We start from the raw sequence: 23,468 nt of genomic DNA, 5'->3' as shown, positions 1-23,468 counted from the left end.
CCCTCATATTTTCTCAGTAGCAATTTATCCTTTTGCTGTACTCAAATGTTAACCTTTGTACTCACAGATCAGCTCCTGTTCCATATATGGAATATTTGACTTCTCCCCAAAGCCCCGAATCTGGATCTGTAGCCTGAAGGAAAGAATTCAAGAGTCTGATTTATTAGCCTGCAGTAAAGTGTGTTTTTCTGTCATGCATTTTTATAGTCTTATTCGTGAGCAGCGTAATTATGCATGTAGCAATCATATCACCTTTGCAATCTATGGAAGATGGGATTAGAAATTTACAAGCAGCCTTTTTCCTTTCTTTGCATTCACCCTCAGTCAAATCCAAAACAATAATACCGGCCTCACTCAGCAACCATTGAGTTTTTTGGGTGCATTATCACTGGTTTCAACTTGTTAAATGCGAGGCATTTTTGTGTCTTAAAAAACAACAACAATTTTAAAATGGCATGTTAGACACATTTTTGAACAGGCTTTTCTGAAACAGCGACCTTTATGAGCATTGTGTGCTAACATAATATAATCCACTGAGTGGCTCCACACACTGGAGCTTAATGTACCTGCTCCACTGGGTATGGTGATAGCTGTGAATCCATATTGTTTCGATCCCAAATATATTAAATTATGAGGCTGCAGGAGCTGACTTTCTTGTGCTCAGTGATTTAAAGATATTTCAGCTGATGTGCAGCCAACAAAGTAAGAGTGACTCCCACCCTTGTTGAAGTCAGTGAATAAACTCCCCTTGATTTCAACATCGGAATAGAATAGTGCTTATAAAGAAAAAAAGTATTACGAGGAGAGAGCCACTAGGATGCTCTGGCAGTGTCCGTAGACCATTAATGAGATCAGATACATTTCTGGAAGACTGAATAAAGCTTACTGTTACAGCCACTACATTGGAGCCCCCTGGGGAATTCTCTGGAATCCTGGCAATGTAATAGTCAGATGAGAACTTTGGGACGTTGTCATTGGTGTCCAAGAGTCGTATCACTATATCCGCCGTTGAACTAAACTTCTCAGGAGTGTTCACCTCTATGGCAAGAAGCTAAGGTGATAAAACAGTGAATTCTGTTATTACTATTGCAAGTATTTGGGAGGCATCTTTCATGATGCCTATGTGCATTTTACCCCAACAAGAACAGAAACCAACACCACAAGAAGGGAAACATGCTTTGTATAACTGGGTGAATCATGTAAAAATCAAACTCTATTTTTAAATTAATAAACATTTTAAACTAAATTTCAGCCATGTTCCTGCTCCCTTTGTGTTTGCTTTCCCGGAACATCTGAGGAATCCATCCGAATTTCTGTAGGAAGGGGATTTCAGATTTGACTCTGAAGAATATGCAGACACCAAAATTTAAATCTGCATGTGTCATTAGGTACAGTAGATGTGCCTGCCTGATCATCTGGTCAATCACAAGTTACCAACATAGCTCAGAGAGGGCACATTGAAAAATCAAATATCTGCAGAAACGTTTCCAGATTTTACAAAATGTCTCAAAGGCATCGAATTAAAATGCAGGACTATGTAGCACTTTAAAGACTAACAAGATGGTTTATTAGATGATGAGCTTTCGTGGGCTAGACCCACTTCCTCAGATCAAATAGTGGAAGAAAATAGTCACAACCATATAATTAGTTTGAATCACATCGAATTAGTTTGAATCACAAATTAAACTGATGGAATCAAAATCCAACTGCTGGTGAACATTTTGCAGACACAGAGGCTAAATTTATCAGATTATTTGCTGGGAAGTTATTTGCATCACTCCAGTGCTCTGCAGCTGTTCAAAAAATGTGACTCAACTTCCTTGGATGGACTCAGGATGGGAGACAGCAGCTCTTACTAGATAATATAATGGGGTTTGCAGAACCAGGGATCAGTGAAAAGGCTGGACATAGAACCCAGGAAGTCTGACACCCATTCCACTCCCTCTAATCATTACAGAAATAGCCTCTTTGAATGCAAAACATGCAGACCCCATTAGTACTGAATATTTCATGATTAGCAAGGTGGTGAAGGCAATGAGCTACAATGGAAAACGAAACACCCATCAGCTGGAGTCTTCTTCCAATTCCAGCAATAACATATTCTAAAGCAGGGGCCAACAACCTTTTCAGACCAAGGAACAAAACTCCATCGAAATTCAGAACAGGTGGTCAACAAAGAGCCGTATAAGAATGCCCATTTGCAGGACTGAATATATACAGCATAGCTTATTGATAATTGACATAATGATTAATAACAGCATGAATGAAACACTGTACTCACAGCCTTTATTTAATGGGACTTCTGCTGCTGCATCTTTTTGCACTTTTCTTTAAAGTTTACACCAGAACTGGTCAAATCCAGCTTCCTGTGCGCATTCAAGTGTCTTCTGTCAATCTTATGGCAGCAGGTTGGGGATGTGGGGGTGCAGGAGTCTGGGCTGGGCTGTATGAGGGGGCTAAGGATAGGGGTTTTGGGTGTATGATGGGCTCAGGGCACAGGGTTGGTGTGTGGGGGATGTAGGAGTGTTATGATGCTGTGGCCAGATGGGGGCTCAGCCCCAGTTGGTGGCTTGTTGGCCAGGTTTCATTTTTAAATGAAGTCCAATATAAAAGGTTTCAACAGTGACTTTATTTATGGCAGGGGTAGAGAACTTTGTTAGGGTTGGGGGCCTCTGACCCACAGAAAAATCAGTCAGGGACCATGCAAAAAAGCCAAACCAAACCAAACCAAACCAAACCAAACCAAACAAAACCATCCTCCAAAACCCTACAACCCTCACTGACGTGGCCCCCAACTGAAACACCTCACTCCCCTGGTGCTCCAGCCACATGGAGCCGGGAGGGGCAGGGAGGACTGAGGTTCAAGGCCTCAAGCCAGATGTACTCTTCTGGGGTTCCAGGGTTATGTGTGTGGGACAGGGCTGCCAGTGAGTGGGATAGGGATTGGGGTGCAGGATCCGGGTGGGAGGAGAGGTGTAGGAGGGGGTTAAGATGCGAGGCCTGGATGAGAAGTAGGGTGTGGGAGCAGGCTGGGAGTAGAGTGTCTGGCCAGGGGGGAGGGGGCAGGAGCAGGCTGGGGATAGGTGTCACGGGGGAGGGAGCAGGCCGGAGGTGCAGGGTCTCGGCAGGGGAAGTGGTATATGAGGTGCTGGGGGTACAGGGTCTGGGCATGAGGGACTGGGGGCACTTACTCCAATGGGAGCAGTGGGGAAGGCCTCTAGGAAGTGCATCCGTACTGCTGTTCCCCCACTGGGAGAGGGGAAGGGGAACAGCACCTCACACAGCCATTTCTGGCTCCACTGGCCTGCAAGCTGGGTCCAGTGGGAAGGCTGACACTCTAGTCTTGTGGGGGGCTGGGAGGCTAGAGTGCCAGCAAATGCTTCCTGCTGTGGGGGAAACAAGGGAGGCGCTGAGTTTGTGAGTCATATTTGGCTCGCAAGCCATAGGTTGCCAACTCCTGCTGTAAAGCAGGACATGGCCTAAGACTGATTAGGAGAAATCCTGAATTCCCTAAAATCAGTGGGGCCAGGATTGCACCTAGTGAGCTTATTGACATAAGTTAAATAGTCACCCTGATGTGCATAGTCTATAGTGCTTCAGAGAGATTGCACAATGGCATTTCTGTACAAATGTAATAGATAGAACTTTTTGTATTCACTGGGCCAAAAATAACCCATGGTCCTCCGTTACACCTATTACACCCCACAGCAGTCAGTGACCTGAGGGAAGAATTTGGCTTAGTGAGCTTCATTTACACACCTATATAACATCATGAGCATTCAGCCTGAAAGCCCCAGTTGAAACCTGAAGTCAAAAATCGCCAGGTACATGAACCTTCTAATTGGAGAGGGCAAGGAACATACCATACCTTAAAGGTTAACGACTGGAACTTCTCATAATCTATAGCAGCAGAGTGCTCCACTATTATGGTAACCTGAGCCTCGTTCAGGACGGTTTGGGGAACAACTCGGAAGATGCCACCAGGCCCAACTAGCCGGAGGTTGAATTTAGCGTTGGCTCCCTGGGAACAAATCATAGATATGAAAGGAAAAGCAGGACAAAGTGATGGCGCTTTGCTTTCAGCGGCAGGGCTGCATTTTGGGTTGCAGAGGCTCTGTTTGTCTCCAGTATGTGTATAATTAGAATGTGTGTCTGACTGCTTAGAACCTTCTGTTCCCCATCTCCTGGGTAAGAGCTCTAAGAGGCTTACTAAAGTAATCTGTGCAGCTCTGGTCACAGGACACACACACGGCTTTTATAAAAATAGATTCATTATTCCTCCAATTACAACTGAAAAACACTGCACCAGGCCTGGCTTGGTGGGCACTTATATGAAAAAGAGGCTTTGACTTGGCTTCAAGGCATGCCCCCGCTCCCAAGCTGGTTGTGTTCCAAGGAACCAGGAGCACGCAGATGGGAGGTTTATCCCTTCCAGCTGCCTGACCAGGATTTTATAACAGCCATGGGTCTCTGGAGAATCTATCTTGTGCTTTGCAGTGAGATTGATACATTACTGGTCAGGACTTAGTGAGCTGAGTCAGTACTGTAGGTATGTGCATATAGAGCAATGCAGCTTTTTATGTGCTGCACAGCTTTGTCTCATTGGTTCTGGTTTAGAGAGCTCCCTCCAACCTGCAGCACAACAGAGGGCTAGAGATAAAGGAAGATTGAGTTGTAGAACAGTGGAAACAAATGAAATCACTGAACGATGGACATATTTAAAAGGCACCCTTCTGCCACCGTCTGTGATACAGGATCGAGTTACTGTACACCAGAACAATTCTCTGAATATGGCAGGAAATGGCAAAAAGGGGAGGGTCATACAGATAGCCATTTCAGCAATTAAGCCAGCAGACATTTATACTTTCCTACGGATGATGGGGAGAGATGAGTTGAATGTGATTTACCAACCAACTTAAGGAATGAGAAAGCATACTCCACCACCCGCGAGTATACATCTCTCAACACTGGTTACTCGCAACTGTCGCCATCAGCCATGAACACTGAATGGCCTCACAGATGTACTGCTTTTTAGATGCGGGTCTTCTAGTCCAGCCACGTGGACTATACCTGGGCTGCCATTGGTTCAATTCCTGCCCATCTCAACGGGAAAAAACCATTGATAATCGCCATAGCAAATCTGAATGTTGGTGGCTTGTGCTGCACTGGAATCCCAACTCTCACAACTAAAGCAGAACCCCTGGGTTTCTTTTTTGTATGCAGTGGAGCAACACACACAAATACTGGCTGGATGTGATTGATGTGGCACTGGTGAGGCCACATCTGGAGTACTGCGTCAAATTCTGGGTTCCCCACTACAGGAAGGATGTTGATGAACATAAGAATATAAGAATGGCCATACTGAGTCAGACCAAAGGTCCATCTAGCCCAGTATCCTGTCTGCTGACAGTGGCCAGAACCAGGTGCCCCGGAGGGGGTGAACCGAAGACAATGATCAAGCGATTTGTCTCGTGCCACCTGTCTCCAGCCTCTGACAAACAGATCCCCTGGCTGTCCCCTGGCTAGTAGCCTTTTATGGACCTAACCTCCATGAATTTATCCAGCTTCTCTTTAAATTCTATTATAGTTCTAGCCTTCACAGCCTCCTCTGGCAAGGAGTTCCATAGGTTGACTAAGCGCTGTGTGAAGAACTTCCGCTTATTAGTTTTAAACCTTCTACCCATTAATTTCATTTGGTGTCCTCTATACTATGGGAATTAATGAATAACTTTTCTTTATTCACCCTCTCCACACCACTCATGATTTTATATACCTCTATCATATCCCCCCTCAGTTTCCTCTTTTCCAAACTGAAAAGTCCCATTCGCTTTAGCCTCTCCTCATATGGGACCTGTTCCAAACCCCTAATCATTTTAGTTGCCCTTTTCTGAACCCTTTCCAAGGCCAAAATATCTTTTTTTGAGTTGAGGAGACCACATCTGTACACAGTACTCAAGATGTGGGCGTACCATAGTTTTATACAGGGGCAGTATGATATTCTGGGTCTTATTTTCTATCCCTTTCTTAATAATTCCTAACGTTCTATTTGCCTTTTTGACCGCCGCTGCACACTGTGTGGACGTTTTCAGAGAACTATCCATGATAACGCCAAGATCTCTTTCCTGATTTGTCGTAGCCAAATTAGCCCCCATCATACTATACGTATAGTTGGGTTTATTTTTTCCAACGTGCATTACTTTACACTTATTCACATTAAACTTCATTTGCCATTTTGTTGCCCAATCATTTAGTTTTGTGAGATCTTTTTGAAGTTCTTCCAGTTCTGGGCTCCCCCACTATAGAAAGGATGTGGACACATTGGAGAGGGTCCAGCGGAGGGCGACCGAAATGATTAGGGGGCTGGAACACATGACCTATGAGGAGAGGCTGAGAAATTTGGGCTTATTTAGTCTGCAGAAGAGAAGAGTGAGGGGGGATTTGATAGCAGCCTTCAACTTCCTGGAGGGAGGTTCCAAAGAGGATGGAGAGAGGCTGTTCTCCATAGTGACGGATGGCAGAACAAGGAGCAATGGTCTCAAGTTGTGGTGGGAGAGGTCTAGGTTGGATATTAGGAAAAACTATTTCCCTAGGAGGGTGGTGAAGCACTGGGATGGGTTCCCTAGGGAGGGGGTGGAAACTCCATCCCTGGAGGTTTTTAAGTCTCAGCTTGACAAAGCCCTGGCTGGGTTGATTTAGTTGGGGTTGGTTCTGCTTTGGGCAGCGGGTTGGACTCGATGACTCCTGAGGTCTCTTCCAGCCCTTGGAGTCTAGGATTCTATGTGCCTGGAATGAGCAATGTGGAAGGTCTATCTTTCCAGCCGGGTGATAAACCTTGTGCAAGGGACTCCAAAGGCCTGGGGAGAGCCATGCTGGGTTGAAAACTGCTGCTGTACATAGTATGCTTCCCTCCATAAGGGAGTAATTTTTTCTCAAGAAAGTTAGCGGAACTCAACTATGTTCTGAACAAAGCATGTTCCCTGAGGCCTGCTGGGCAGTCACAGCGCACAGGAATGTCAGGAGAGCCAGTGGGAGCATGGCTTCTGTCTTTATAGTGAGAAGAGGACTAGAGCATAGAACAGATGGACTTGTGCTCTGTACGCCTCAGGCTTTGCAGAAATCAGATGCAGTAGCTCCAATTCCAACCCACACCCGCACTAACTTATTCAACCTCTCAGTGAGCCAAGGCCTCCAGTGTCAGGTAAGAAATGTTTACTTTACATTTTCCCCTGAACGAGCTCTGTGTGCAAAAGGGGAATAATTTGGCTTTAGGCCTTTAAATGAAAAGGGGGAGGGGGGAATTGTGAGACACGGTTCAGCAGGAAACATTTTTAAGAAATGTATTCTATATAGTTACAAATGCTTTCTGTATATTTTAAAGTCTGGTTGTAACCTATGTAACTTTTTAAAACTCAGGAGGCCAGGTCCATGCTATGGGAGAAGGCCAGCTTAAGGTACACAATTCCAGCTATGTAAAAAATATAGCTGGAATCAACATACCTTAAACCAAGCTTTGACACAGTCCTCACAGAGGGAGGTTGATGGGAGAAACATTCCTGTTGACTTCCCTTGCTCCTTGTGAGGAGTAGGAGTAGCGGTCTTGACAGGGACACTCTCAGCAATTGATTTAGTGGGTCTTTATTAGACCCGCTAAATCAAATGCTGGAAGATCAACCATCGCAGCACAAGTGGAGATGCAGCCAAACAAGAGAAGCCGGCATAGCAATTTTTCAGTTTGCTTCCTCTTGATGCTGCAGAAGCGCGCTCATGTGTAAGTGCTCATTTATCAGCTTGATGCCAGAGCAGCAGGGTTTGATAGTAATATGATAGTAACAGCACAGTACTGAGTATCGGGTCATAAGAGTATTGCTGTCAACAGAATGTAGTTCTGAGATCTTGTCAGTTACAGTAGCTACCATAGGGTTTCCTCTGGCAACTACTGCCACAGGATCTTAGGGTATGGCTAGACTGCAGGGTTTTTTCAGGATACCGGAGGTATCCCTAAAAAAATCTCCTCCGTGTCCAAGGAATGCATTTGCTCTTCTGCTTTTTTTTGTGGAAGAGCAAATGTGCTCTTTCAGAAGCCACTGTATTTCTCTTTCTATGAGGAAGAAGGGGGCCTTCAAAAGAGGGGTTTCTCCTGACATTTGGCCCAGTCTAGATGGGCCAAATGTCAGAAAAGCCTCTTCTGACAAAAGAATCAGAAAAAGATACGTAAAATGTATTCCGCATTTTGTGTACCTTTTTCCGACAAAAACTTGAAGTCTAGCCGTACCCTAAGTGCTTTCTAGGCCAGTTAGATCTATAGGGTGAGGGCTCAAACGGTCTTCATGGAGGTTTCTGTTCTTATCTCTTCTCTAGCTAGAGAGCACTCCTCTTGGGATATAAGCTTTATCAAAGCATGCGCTGCAGGCTCATGGGAAAGGATAATGGCCAGAAGAATGATAAGTTGTAGGTTTTACTAACAGAAACAATGAAAGGGGCAAGGGCTGTATTGTGTCCATAAACAGCCGTGATAAAACGGCTATTTGTAAAGCCTTTTGAAGTTGCAAAATGTGAAGTAGTCCTCCCAGTCCCTCTAGGAATTATTCAAGAATGTATTATCCTCATTTTACATATAAAGAAACCAATTGAGAGAGGTGAAGGGTTTGATGCTCATCCCATGTCACTGTAAATCATGCATAACTTGATTGATTTCAGTGGAGTTATACTAGTGGTAAAACTTGTTTGAGATTGTTAATAGGGCCTAAAATGTCCAAGGGCCCAGAAGAAATTAATGTCTGAGCTGGGGTTAGAACTTCCAACTCAGGGTGCATCTACACAGCAGGTCTTAACTCATAATTGTGTAGCTTAATTTGAAATAGCTTATTTCGAAATTGGGAGTGTCTACACAGCACTTATTTCAAAACAGAGCACTCTTCCTCCAACTTCCATTACTCCTCGTACAGTGAGGGTTACAGAAGTTGGAGTATGAAGTCCTCCAGCTTGACAGTATTTTGACATTATTTTGAAATAACTGCCTGCTGTGTAGTTGCACACTAAGATATTTTGAAATAACTAGCATTATTTTGAAATAATGCTGCCATGTAGATGCACCCCAATAGACTCTCTTAAGCATTCATAACACTGTTAATGGAAAATCATATTATAATACTAATAACCTATCCTTGCTCCTCCCCAAAATTTAGATGCCCAGGTATTACGGTGCAAAGTGCTGTATAAAATGCTTAGACAGCCAGATGAGATAGATACTCTTCACAAACTCACCTGATCTGAATCATTGACTGTAATTTTCAGGCCCCTCAGGATCTCACCCTCGGGGGGGTGCTCATACATTGTCAGTTCAAATCGGTTCTGGGGCCCGTTTTCTCCATAGAAAGTTGGTGGGTGGTTGTTGAGGTCGACGACTCTTATAATCACTGTGGCAAAAACATGTGCTGTCACATCACCATCTGGATTTATTTCTGATGCCTATGATGGGTAAAAGAAATAAACTGTAGAGCTTTCTTTGTGGAGAACTATCAGTTCACTTAAAGCGTTTGTTTTGTCAGGGCCTTAAAGGGCCTTAATCTGTGTGAACAAATCACATTGATATTAAGGGGAATTTTGTATATGAGTTGAGTATGCCTGATGGCCTTACATTTGCTTATATCTTTAAATCCATCCTAGAAGGTAGAATCATTTTGGTATGAAGTTTAATGGTGGAGTCTTTCACTGACTTCAGTGAAGTCAGGATTTCACCCTAGAACTCTACAAACTCACAGAAATAGTATTTGAGCTAAGCTAAGAACAGCCATCCAAAGTTTAACAAAATCAGTAGCTAGTCCTGCACTGGTCGTGAGACCGAGTCTGCAGGAAAGGGATCCTCAATCCATCTCTGTCCTAGAATGAAAACTGCTTTTTAGGGATAAATAATCTGATTTATATAAAATAAGAGATTATTTGAACTTTTGTCCAGAATAAAGATGTAAGATTAATATGGATCCCAAACTCTGAAGTTCCAAAAAACTTGGCCTTTTCCTCCAGATCATTTTTCAGGTACCCACATGTAACCCACACATGCAGCGTAGTTCACTGTCCCATGCAGTGGCCCCTAGACCACAGCAACAGATAAACCAAGAAACCTCTAGGCTACGTCTAGACTGGCATGATTTTCCGCAAATGCTTTTAATGGAAAAGTTTTTCCGTTAAAAGCATTTGTGGAAAAGAGCATCTAGATTGGCATGGATGCTTTTGCGCAAAAGCACTTTTTGCGGAAAAGCATCCATGCCAATCTAGACGCGGTTTTGCGCAAGAAAGCCCCGATTGCCATTTTTGCCATCGGGGCTTTTTTACGCAAAACAGTTTTTAGCTGTCTCCACTGGCCCTCCTGCGCAAATACATTTGTGCAAGAGGGCTTTTTCCCAAATGGGAGCATCATAGTATTTGCGCAAGAACACTGACAATCTCACATTAGATCATCAGTGTTCTTATGCAAATTCTACAGTGTAGACAGCTGGCAAGTTTTTCCACAAAAGCAATTGCTTTTGTGGAAAAACTTGCCAGTCTAGACACAGCCCCACAGTATATGCTGAGAGCCAGCTGGATTTTAGCTCAAAGGGTTAGAAGCTCCTATATGTTAAGCTCCGGAGGTCCCAGGTTCAAATTCACCTGGTGGTGGCTACACATGCTCTTCTTTGTTCTGGCTGAGAGTACCAGTGCTTTGTGGTATTTGAGGGCATATGGGACGAAGAAAGTACCAGAAATTTCTTTCTGGAGCGACTGTTTTCAGATTTCTACACCTGCTTTGCTGACCCCCACGAGCTACAGAAAGGTTGGCAAGGCAACCGAACCGAACCACCAGACCTGTTGAGGTTTCCAGTCACTGCCGCCTCATTGACTATGCCTCTGATGTTTTTTCCACTGTAGAGAAAACTCCAGCTGTTGCTTTATGTAATAAATTGGTTACCAGTAACTAAGGAATAAAACCCTACTAGGCTAAATTAATCCCGGTGTACACCCCGTTCAGTCAAAGAGGGTTAAACCTAGCACCAATTACTGCCCAATATTTCAACCATTGTTCCACTTGTGCAACCCCCCTCCCAAAAAAACCCACATGATTTTAACCAGCATGATTTTAACAAGAATTTCTCTAGATTTTTATATCTTAAATCTCTGAGCATGCAGGGCAGATTCCCGTCTTGAAGTCAGTAGTATTTCATCAACTTCCGTAAGCTAAGCTGGCCCTTTACTATTGTTTTTAATATCAAAAAATATAATACACTTATTTATCTTTAGGCTGTTACAAGGCCCTTGTAAAGACTTAATCTAATTCCTGTGTAGGAAAAATCCCATTGCTTTCAATGCACGGTTGTGTGAGGAAAAATGGATACTGCCCAATGAAGTGGTTCTCTGCCATTAAATGGATTGGTAGAATCCTGTGTAAATGTAGGCAGCCTGCCACAGCCATAGTCTGTCTCTTAAAAATTCTGTTCTCTTTCCATTTGTAACCGTGGACATGAGTGTCATGCTTTTGTGTTAGAGACCCAGTCAAATGGATATGGATTTAATAGTTATGATCCACTATTCAATATCATTTATCCAAAGCTTTCAATGATAATAGATGTGATAATCTACTCCAGCTGATATGGATTTAAAAATTCATTAATTTCCATACGCAGGAATGCAAACTGAAAATAGAGTCACCAGACAATCACATAAGGGAATGAAGGCTATAGAGTTGGTATGTGATTATTAGATTTTATTCCAAGAGGAACGCAGGAGCGCTTTGAATATATCTGTAAACAAAGGGAAAACATGAAGATATACATGAGGGTGATTATCTGACCCTTAAACATACAAATACAACATGTAGCACTTAAGACTTGGTTCATGTTATCTGTTTTCAGTAAAGATTGACATCCATGATTATGGGCACAGGGAAACTATGGAACATACCTGAATTTTTAGCTCATACACTTCTTTCTTTAATTTACTTGGATTCTTTATAACAGAAATAGCTCCAGTCGTAGTATTTATTTCAAAAGATCCTTCGCTTCCTATCAGAAGAGAAACATTGATTATGCTTTTCACATTGTCCAACTCTCTGAAAAAAAAGAGTTCTAAGTATGAGCGGTAAAATATACAGTATTCAGTATAAAAAAAAAGTGGTAGTTTCTATCTAGCCACTAGGCAACAAGGGTATGTCTACACTACCCCCCTAGTTCGAACTAGGGGGGTAATGTATGCATACCGAACTTGCTAATGAAGCCCGGGATTTGAATTTCCCGGGCTTCATTAGCATAAAGCCGGCTCCGCCGTTTTTAAAAGCCGGCTTGTTCGAACCCTGTGCCGCGCGGCTACCCGCGGCACGGGCTAGATAGTTCGAACCACGTAGTTATTCCGAACTATCTGTACGCCTCGTGTAGAGGAAAGCCCATACATTGTATCACCTGGAACTAAGTATTCCTCACAACTTCCAAAACTGTGCCATTGGTTTTCAAAGGAATGTGAGGCTTCTGATAGTTATGAAGCAAATAAGCAATCAGTGAGATATGCAAAATGCACAGCAGGGATGCCACATGAGGATGGACACTGGAACAAGGTCAAGAGCATTTCTCCTTCTACATATCTTTATCCTCCAGATGCACAATAAACCCAACAAGACAGTACTCTTGTGCTAGAAAGAGGGGCTAACATAAGAATGGGATTCACTGGACATATATTTCAACAATGATTGGTGCTCTGAACACACTTAATTTTGGGTTCCCTGCTTGCACTGATTTAAAAAGGCCTGATTTTTACAAAGTAATGAAATTCAGTTTCCTTTCAGGTGCCTATAGCTGGATGCTCCAAATTACCAGTCACATTCTGACATATTGATTATAATATACAGACAGAAAGAAAAATGAGCCTTCTCAGTCTAGTTAGTAAATATCTAATAATGTCTTGGCAAAAACAAGAACCTCACTAATATCAGCTCAGGTGGGAAGTTTGACAATCTAACCAGAAAATGGCTGTTCTATCTGCAGCATACCTCTCTTTGGCCTCAGCAGTCTGGGCATTAAAACTCAACCTCCTAGAAGACGATACTGTGTAAAAAGACCTTGTGTGGCTATAGGGTCAAACTGTGATCTGAACACCCACTGAGGCTCACAGGCAGAAGCTAGGTGGTGGAGCTGGAAGGTGTGTGCACTGATTTCTACACTCTCGCTCCTCCTTGTGACCGGGCAGAGCATCAGACTTATCATTGGGGCTGTTGTCCCTTTCTGACCTGGCTCACTCACAGAGCAAAGCAGAAGGCAGCTTCTGGCAATATAATAATTACATAGGGCTTGCTGCCCACTCCTTTTGCCCCACCTCCTCTGACAAAAGTAGCCTGCTGCATAGAGAAAGTGAAATGTAGGGGCAGGAGGCCAGCCTATTTACAAATACTTCATTAGTGTGAAAGGGAGACTTATGAGGGAGATTTCTCCCCCGGCCTTTGCAACATGTATGGAAATGGGGCCATGAACTGGGTTTCGTGGCAGTGCCCGTGGGCTCATGTACTTTCCCACAGTTGCTGCAAGGAAATCAAACTGAAAAGTCACTCTCGGACGAGTTGTGCTCTTCAGAAAAAAACGGCTGATTACACGAAGGCCCACCATTCTGCTCTCTTGCTAACTTGGCAGGCATGCTCATTTTTAAACTGTCCAGTAATGCCTCATTTTGCTAATATCTGCAATACCTGCAACTTCATTAAAGTTCGTTAGATGCCACACTGAATGATACAGGCGTATGTGGCAGTAAATCATAAAGATTCATAAGCCTGCAAAGTAAATCCTGACTCAGCAGAAGCTGAAGTCAATAGTTGTTTCAAGGAGCAATATATCATGATATTGTCCAATTCTCACAGGGAAACAGGTAACTTGGGTTATTTTGAAGCTGAACATTTCCTTTTTAAAACCAAAAGGTGATTTTAAACAAAAAATGTAATAACAATTACTCCTCATATAAGTAATAATTGCATGGGATGGTTTCCTTGCATTTTGACAGCAACCAACTCAAGATATAGAATAGTGGTGTTTGCATAGGGGTGAGGAGAAATAAAGCAACATTCTTCCCTCTATACCTACTCCTCCACCCCCAGAGCTGTGATTGGCTAGAATATGCCTCATCTCCTCCCACTCCAGACCCATGACTGGTTCCCTCCTCTCCTTTCTGCTCCCACACTTCCTGTTAGTGAAACCTCCATACACAGAAACGTGAAAAAAGCAGCTGGCCTTGAATTGGCATGGCTCTTCTAGTGTGTTCTGTTGGCTACCAGCTTACATAGGGAAGCCCCTCAGTCCTTGATGTCAAGTAAAGTTAAGCGCACTGTTGCTATTTAACAAACAGCAAATAAGAGAAATAAACTATTCAAATATGAGCAATGGAGCTCTATGAAACAAACCCTAGAACACAGTGAATAATCGTTGGGTTGCCCCCAGCTAGACAAGATCCAGGATTAGTCTCCAGTGTCAGACCCTATTTCATAAGTATCTTCAGCTTTACTCGACCCTAGCCTGCTACATTCTAATTCAATGCCATGTCTACCTTTCATATCACTTGGGATTAAATGCAAACTGTCTACTCACCATTCACAAGACAGTAATTAATATTGTTAGGCTTTCCTCGGTCCCCGTCAAGAGCAGAGATAGTTAGTACCTCAGAGCCCTAGGGAGAAATGAGGAATTACAACTTATGTAGCAAGAGCAAAGGGCAGTGAGATTGCTAGTGAATATTAATAAAATCCACTCCAGCCAGTTCTCCTCCTATAACCAAGTGATAGGTGCTCTTGCTGTGGCTGTATGAGAAGGACACCAAGGGCCCACGCTCCTGTCAGAAAATAAATCACAGCTTGACTTTGTATCAGGCCATTTGACTGGATGAACTACAGGCCGGGTAGGGCTCAGGATTAGCTTTGGGGCAGTGCAGCCTCCCTCTGTTCTTCTATCAGTAGAACTCCCACCTTCCAATCCATGTGCTGCAGCAGAGGGACCAGTCGGTCCAGGCCATTTTGAGACCCGCGCTGCTTGTACACACTTTCCCATTCTGTCCTGGGGGTTGATACTTCAGTCAGATAAATGCTCTTAGCATGACACACTGAGCGCTGATAGGGCAGTGTGTGTGTGAGCCATGCGGGGATCCAAATGGGGGACATCCATGTCATTTAATCTGGTGAAGGGGAGACGAAAATTTCCCAGGACTGGAGGTGCTTTGCCTGGGATTACTTGTTATCAAGGCTTATCGTCTGTGAGCCAGCTGGCCAAGCAATACAGCTGACCAGAGATCGACTGAAGGAGACCTAGGATACCTTGTCATTATTAGGTGGAGCAAGGGATGGCGTTGTTCAGGAAATCAGCGGCAACTAGCCCCTGCGTCAGGCCTATTTAGGTTTCCCTTGTGGTGATGATAATAATGGTTATGTTCAGTGTCATGTGCGCCATTCTTTCACAGTGAGAGCGTTCCCTCTACAGCCCACTACAGCCAAGATCATGCCAATCATTTTAATGTCAGCCCAAGGTAAGAATCCATGGGAAAGGCAGAAGCACCCTTTCCAGCATTTGGGTTGCGCGGTTGTTGCAAACTGCAACTGTGGCTCACGACTGTTAATCCTGTCTGTAATCAAAACACTGCACTGACTTGTCCTTTCCCCACCTGCTCGTTTGCTGTTTCTTACACAGTCATTTCTGGGCAGCTACAGAATCTAAGCAAATGCAGCTCTGCTCCCCTGTAGGGTGGCTGGTGGACCCATGTAAGCATTTCATGGCAATGCTGAGCATGTTAGCCCAAGCTGAGGCAGTAAATTCTACTCTGCAATGGTTGGAAGTACTTTATCTTTTTACTTCCTCGGGAACAGACCACCATGGCAAGCAGATAGAGCCTGATAAAAAAGAACTAGTGATGGGCACAAACCACACATATGAATTAAAGTTTCTAAGTCACACTTTGGGAGTATTCGCCCTCTAGGTTTTAGTTAGGCTTGTGACTCACTGCAAAGCCTGGAATCACTTACGATATTCAGACGTGGACTGAAATTCACCAGCTGTCCAAAAGTTTGAAATAATTCAGTTTTAAGTTTTTGGGTTCAATTCAAGCAGAAATCTACTTCTCGTTTGAGCCCTGTTGAAGTCCTGGTCCTCACAATCTCCTCTGGCAAGGAGTTCCATAGGTTGACTGTGCATTGCATGAAGAAAAACTTCCTTTTGTTTGTTTTAAACCCTGCTTCCTATTCATTTCATGTGATGACCCCTAGTTCTTATATTACATGACTTGATGGAGACATTGCCTCAGTGGCAGCCACTGACATGTCTCCATCATGGTTCCCTCTAAGGTGCATGCCTGTGCAGGGGTGTGCCAAGAATTTGAAGCCTGCCCACCTCCTCAGCAGGGCTGTGCAGTGGCTGTTCAGCTTTTCTGGGATGGGGCTGTGTGTGGACCAGAGCTATATGGTGGGCAGCTGGGGCCGGGCTGTCTGGAACCATGTGGTGGGTGGCGGCTGACTGGAGCTGCAGTTTCCCTGTCACTGGGCTGGCATTAAGGACTGGGCAAACTAGGCCCATGTGCAGGGTGCTGTAGCCAGAGGGTGAGGGGCAGCTGGGCATGGGTGTTGCGGGGCAAAGGGGATGGGGTGGAAGATACTGGGTAGGGAGTAGCATGCCAGGACATGGTAGGAGCACAGGGTGGGGGTGGGGGAGATATATACTTGTATATACATAATTTTGTTAGCAGCTAGGGGGTGCCACTCATCCAAACAAGCGCACATGACGTCAGTATTGGTGCACAAGCCCAAACGTCCTCCTCTCAAGGATGGAAAATAAAGGGCACACTGGTCTCCACCCACGAATGATTTGTCCAATTGACAGTTTGGTTTCAGAGCTGTCATCTGACTGCAGGCGGCATAGGCACCTTGGCCAGTCCAGCTCTGGAACCTACATTCAGCATCCCGCATCACTGGCATGGCCGGGACAACTCCTCCCTCGTAGCTCCAAGAGACTCTGGCAGCATATAGGGCAGGAGGGGAGCAGAGTCATAGTGTTTCCCTTGAGCCATACACTGTAGAGCTAGCTGATGGCTCCAGAAGAGACCTCTCAATATAGCTTCATTTAGATCTAAGATCAACACTGGCAGCAATCGTCAGAAGCCTCTGGAGGATCTCTGCAGGGGTGACTGGATTAATGGGGTTTGGATTTGAGCTTTCAATCACTTTCAGAAGGGCTGCAAACCCTGCCACTGAGTGGCTTTTAATCATGGTCTGATCCTACTCGTACAAGTCAAAAATCCCTTTGAGTTCAAGGGGAGCCGGAGAGGGTCCTCTGTGATTTTGTGATGGACACAAATAAGCACCAGCAAATTTACCTGGCTCATTTCACTTCAGGTTCACGTCAGAGTTTGAACGTAAAGTTCAAATCAGATTTTGAACCAGAATGGCAAGGCTGGTGCTGTAAACCACTGTGGCATCTGGTTCCAAGGCTTTGTCATGTTGAAAAGTGACTCCATTGCTTCTGGGGCTCCTGGAGGTAGAAGTGATACGTACCGCCAGGGTGTCCTCATACACATAGCCATAGTAGGGCATCCCAATGAACATAGGAGGGGTGTCCTGGACATCTTCCACATTGATAGTGACTGTGGTTGTTGCTGAGAACACCTTGTTGTCCCCGCGGAGCTTCCCGCCGCCGTCCTACAACAGAATGCATGGGCCAGGCATTATGCTGAAATTCACCCACTGGAACTCTAGTTTGTAGATTTATCAGCTAATAACCACACACTCCTGATTAGCCTTCACATGTGCACTCCCATGACTAATGCATCTCCTGCATCACACATGGGGCCAGAATAATCATAAGGTGAATGTCAGGAGATACTGATTCTACTCTTAGCAAGAAAATGGCCAGTACCCACAATAACACATCACAACTAAACAGATCGCTTTAAAGTGAATCAGGGAATGCCAATAGCTATAGAAAACTCCGCTCTGCTCTATTCCCTCTATTTTCATTGTGTTTGGTTTCCTCTTTGATTGAGCAGGCAGCCCTGAGTGTCTCTGGAGTCATCTTTAACAGTACACGGGTTGTGCTGGTACATGAAATCACATGTGCTGTTTTGTGTTTCAGCTCCTATTTATCAATGTCAGCTAGGGAAGAAAATCTGACTTTACAGGAACAAGGAGGCGAGAAGAGGTCAAATCTGGAAGGCCATCTATAACTTTTCATGTTCCAGGTTAGGCATTGCTAGGGGAAGATTAAATTCTGCATGTGATCAGTCTCCTAGGGCAGGGGTGGGGAAACCCCAGCCTGCTGCTTAATTTCATCTGGCCAATGGCAAATGTCCATTTCATGGGCCAGAGGCCCGTAGGCACAGGGAGATCAAGGATGCTCCATAAATTGCCCCACTCCCGAGGGCTGACTCCACAGCTCCCATTGGCCAGGAACTGCAGCCCGTGGGAGCTGAGTGGGAGGTGCCTGCAGAAGTGTCAGACATGGCGGCCATTTCAGGGAACAGTGCAAAGCCAGGGCAGACAGGGAGCCTGCCTTTGCCCCACTGCACTGCTATGCCTCACTCCTTCCCTCATCCCAACCTCCAGCCCCTGCCCTCTGATCCTCTCCTGGAGCCCACACCCTGCCCTTCCTCCCACACCCCAAAGTCCCTGCCCTAGGTCAGAACTCCACTCGCACACCCAACTCCCTCCCAGATCCTGGACCCCTCATCCAGGGCTGGCCTTACCATGAGGTAAACTGAGGCAGCTGCCTCAGGTACCAGACTGTAGCGGGGGGGCGCCACTAGGACCCAGAATGTAGAAAATTGTGTCTGCTGCTGGTGCAGTGAGGGGGCATGGGGGCATCATTTGAGCTCCCCACCTCAGGTGCCAAAATGTTGTGGGCCGGCCCTACCCACATCCACATCCCAGTCTCCTGTCCCAAGTCCGAAACCCCTCCCACACATTAGTTTCCTCCAAATTAGATCCTGCATCCCAACCCTCTGCCCCAGCCCTCAGCCCACTCCCACACTCCAAACCCCTGTGCTCCAGCCCAGAGCCCCCTCCTGAGCCCAACCTCCTCATCCCCTGCCCCACTGTACAACTTGCATCCCCATCTGGAGCCCTCACCCTGTCCTGCACCCCTGCCCCAACCTGAAGCCCCAGACTGAGAACACCTCTTTTCTGATCCTACCCTGAGCCCCCTGGTCCCCTGTGAGGCTGGAGCCATGAGTGCCAGTCAACCACTACAGGGGGAAGCTCTGAGCTTCTGTGCCCCCCCGCACGACTTGCGTGGCCCACAATGGATTTTTTCCTGTGTGTCAGCAGCTTCTGTTAGAAGAAAGTCCCCCACCTCATCCTAGGGAGTCTTGTGACATGGTCAAAGCTGAGGAAGAGCATAAAGCTGGGAATTGTTAAGTGGCTGGGATATAATCATCTCTATTGCATGCTACTGACACAATGGAGCCAATTAGAGAGATGACTCAGCAGATGAGAAGATTTTAAGCCCTTCATAATTATGCTGGCATTTAAAACAGTGAATTATTTTGCACCCCCACTTTAACTAGAATAAAGCACTTTTAGGCTACCTCTACACTGCAGTGCTGTTTTGGGATACTGGCGTATCCTGCAATAGCTATCCCGCGTCTTAACAGCAAGCCTGTTATTTCGAAATATAACAGACTCTCTATTCTGCTGTCCCTGTAAACCTCATTCCACGAGGAGTAAGGGATGTTTCAGAATGTCGGGTTATTTTGAAATGTGGTTCTGTGTAGACAGCGCCAATTGACAGAATAAGCTATTTGGACATAAGATCAAAACAAGATGCATAATTTGCTCAAATTGCATACCTCATTTCGACCTACGGTGCAGTTAGATGCACCCTTATACAGGGCTCTGTCCACTCTCTTTCTTCCCCCCTGACACTCAGCACTATAATGAGGTCAATGAATCTGGGCAACATTTTGCCACAAACTCCTCCATTGCGTCTGCCTGGCCCCTGAAAATTAAAGAATGCCCAGGCTATGTCTTCTGCCAGAACACAGGAGCACTCAGTAGCTCCTCAAGAATGTTCTTTGTGGCCTAGAAGAAGTGGTGTCACCCGATGAAACCTGCCCAAACACATCTGTCAGAGCAACATGGCCCATGTATTTCTGCAAGTCTCTGCACCTCAGAATCAATAGTTCTACAGTCGGTGATGAGCCTCCAGCAGTGCCAGAAGGGAAGAAAAGACACTAGCTTTGGAGAAGAGATGTGTCACCTGTTCTGCAGTGTGACTATTCTTCACCTGCCATGCTGACAAAGAGCAGTGATGCACACAGGCACTGCCAGTACTGCAGTACATTGCTCTGCTGTGTGTGCTGATAGCTCCGACTCCCAGATTGCTTCATGCTTTCATCGTGGTGGGGTCCTACTTCCGCACGTACACTACTGATTACTGCACTGGTTAGAATGAGGGTAGCTTGGAAGGCTTGCTCCTCTAGGTCTAATTCTTCTCTGGACCAGCCTCTGATATAGCTTTCCCCAGTTACAGCTCTTCCCCACCTGCTTCCCCACTCAAGAAAGGGCTTGATACCTTTGCTACCACGGTGACAAAATGAGTTCTTGCTTTTTCATAGTCTAGCGTGATCCCTGTTTTGATGCGAAGAACTCCACTGTGTCGGTCTATGGTAAACTTGTTAGTGTGGATGTTCTAGAAGAAAAGAAAAGTGGTGAAAGGTTACAGGTATAGTGAAAAGACTGGTGTTGGGACTAACTTGCTAAAGATATAGAACAGTTGTTCTCAAAGTTTAGCAACCCAAGGGCCCCCATTTTGATTTAAAAATTTGGGGACCCCCTGCCTTGTCCCTTTACTGAGGCCCTGCATTTGCTCCATCCCTTCCTCCCCGCACACACTTTCTGGTGTTCACTCTCTCCCTCTCTTCCTCCATTTCACTGGGCTGGGATAGGGGGTTAGCATGTAGAAGGGGGTGAGGGCTCTGGCTGGGGGTACTGGCTCTGGTGTGGGGCTAGGGACAAGGGGTTTGGGGTGCCAGTGACGCTTACTGCCACTCCAAAGAAGCAGCCATCAGGTCTCTGAAGCCCCTAGGTGCATGGATGTCCAGTGAGACAGTGTATGCTGCCCTCATGCTCGCAGGCTCTGCCCCTGAAGCTCCCATTGGTTGCGGTGCCCAGCCAATGAGAGTTGCAGAACCAGCACTTGTGCAGGGGTAGGGTGTAGAGCCTCCATGGCTGCCCACATGTCTAGGGACCACAGGAACATGGTGGCCACTTCTGGGAGCTGTGTGGAACTAGGGCAGGTGAGCCTGTCTTAGCCCCAGGCTTCAGGCGCCAGGAGGCACTAATGGGCAGGTGGGGGGGGGGGGGCGAGGAGAGGGAGTTGATCGGTGTGGCCCATAAACCCCTTGGAGTTCCCTCATGGACTTCCAGAGGTCAGTTGAGAAACACTGGTGTAGAATAAACAAAGGTGGATAAATAATGTGTAATGAATAATTCATGTGATTAATTTCACATGAATTATTCTGATCTCTCTGGCTACGTCTACATTGGCATCCCTTTCCGGAAAAAGGATGCTAATGTGACGAGTTGGAATTGCAAATCCGTGGGAGATTTAAATATCCCCCGCGGCATTTGCATTTACATGGCTGTCGCTTTTTTCCGGCTTGGGGATAAGCCGGAGAAAAGTGCCAGTCTAGACACGATTCTCTGGAAAATAAGCCCTTTTTCCGGAGGATTTCTTATTCCTATTTTCCGGAGAATCACATCTAGACTGGCGCTTTTCTCCGGCTTATCCCCAAGCCGGAAAAAAGCGGCAGCCATGTAAATTCAAATGCCGCGGGGGATATTTAAATGCAATTCTGACTCTTAATATTTAGGAGCACTCAGGGACTGAGCCAATGGTTGTTTTGGAGCTTTTTCCCCTAGGGTATGTCTACACTACAGAGTTTTGTCAGAAAAACGGTCATTTTTCCGACAAAACTTAAGGAACATCCACATTGCAACTGCATTCTTCCACAAGAAAATCAAAAGAACAGAAGTTTTTTCCGGCATTGGTAATCTTCATTCTACCAGGAAGAAGCCTTTTTGAGAAAGAGCTCTTTCACAAAAAGGCGTGTGTGGATGGGGAAGTGGGAGTTCTTTCGGAAGAAGAGGAAAGAAGAAAAAGCACAGGTGCCCTAGTGTGATCCATAGCAATCACAGCTTACATGTAAAAGAGCATCCATACAATCTGGATGCTCTATTTTGAAAAAGCATATCGCTTTTTCGATGCACTTTGGCAGTGTGGCCGCTCTCTTTTGGAAGAAGTTTTTGCAGAAGATGTCTTCTGAAAAAAGCTTCTTCCAAAAGAAGTCTTTAGTCTAGACATAGCCCTAGACTGATATATCAGTCATGCATACATGGATGGCACAGCCTTTGTTGGCGGCACATTTTGTGAGCTTAGTGAAAAACTATGCAAAAATGAATTACATGTGTAATGTATGAGATTTTCAAAAGACATAACTTGGTCATATTAAAAACAAATTTCAACCAGGCACTCAAGGGCTTGTCTTAATGATAAGATTATGTGTGTGCCAAATGTCAATGTTCTACATCCATCGAACCTGGCTGCATATACCATTTTCACACAAAGTTTGCAATCATGATTTTTTTATACCTGTAATGGGAAAATATATTTGTTCAGAGTCCTCAAATTAAAAAATGACTGAACCAATTTTTCTTTAAATTAAAAAAAAATTATTTTCAGGAAGAGCTCAAATCTAGAAAATTTCTGCCACAAAGGAGTTTTAGGAGTTGTTGAACACTCTAATACAGATTTAAGACAAATAGAAATATGCTGTCATACAAAAGCACAGCCTGTGGAAATAGTCATGGTAGTATAACAATGCTGTGTAAATATCATGCCTCTTCAGTGACAGACTATGACAGGGGTAGCCAACCCACAGCTCTTCTCCCCCAAAAGTGAGGCTCACGAAGCCGCTACTGCACCCCCACAAACAGCCCCCACCCCCCGCCACCTCCGTCCCCTGTCTTCCCTGTGCTCACCAGGGTGACGATTCAAAATAGAGCCAAAGATGGCGGCCGTCAATGGGCGTCTGATATGGCCAAAAAGCCTAAGTTTCTTAAAGGGGCAACTTCCTTTATTTTTTTTTTGCTTGACTTTTCTGGGGGGGGGGCTTTCCTTTTTCTTTTCTTTTTTTTGCTTGACAATTCTGGTGCTGCTCTTCACATTTTTTCCGCTGATGTTTTGGCTCTCTTTGTTAAATGGGATGGCCACCCCTGGACTATGACAACATATTCTCTGCTAGCTTTGTCTCTTGATAAGGAGAAAATGAGGGTCACTAGCATCTCAAAAGTGGACTAAAGTGGCAAATAGCAGAACAAAAATGATTGTGGAAAAAGAAGCAAGACACTCAATTTCTGCAAGAGAAATGGGTTTTCATACAGTGACTTGATCTGACGGATTTGTCAGAATTGTAGACTGGATTTGTAAGTGGGA

The 23,468-nt window shown here is 45.1% G+C and overlaps 1 protein-coding gene across 2 annotated transcripts in view; it reads right to left on the bottom strand.

Moving 5' to 3' along the window:
- CDHR1 (cadherin related family member 1) overlaps positions 1-23,468 on the bottom strand; it is a 62,745-nt gene that overhangs the window by 22,594 nt on the left and 16,683 nt on the right. For both annotated transcript variants that reach the window (XM_025189622.3, XM_075934805.2), the window contains exons 7-14: positions 20,547-20,663; positions 17,534-17,677; positions 14,592-14,670; positions 11,935-12,035; positions 9,265-9,468; positions 3,869-4,021; positions 887-1,051; positions 66-133 (exon numbers count right to left, since the gene is read on the bottom strand). In XM_025189622.3, coding sequence (XP_025045407.2) covers positions 66-133; positions 887-1,051; positions 3,869-4,021; positions 9,265-9,468; positions 11,935-12,035; positions 14,592-14,670; positions 17,534-17,677; positions 20,547-20,663 — 1,031 coding nt within the window. The remainder of the gene's footprint in view (positions 1-65; positions 134-886; positions 1,052-3,868; positions 4,022-9,264; positions 9,469-11,934; positions 12,036-14,591; positions 14,671-17,533; positions 17,678-20,546; positions 20,664-23,468) is intronic.

This window comes from Pelodiscus sinensis, chromosome 8 (assembly GCF_052426305.1).
Source record: "Pelodiscus sinensis isolate ZL-2025 chromosome 8, ASM5242630v1, whole genome shotgun sequence".
Taxonomy (NCBI): domain Eukaryota; kingdom Metazoa; phylum Chordata; order Testudines; family Trionychidae; genus Pelodiscus; species Pelodiscus sinensis.
Note: the sequence above shows the minus strand (reverse complement) of the source record. Positions and strands in the feature narration are given on the sequence as shown.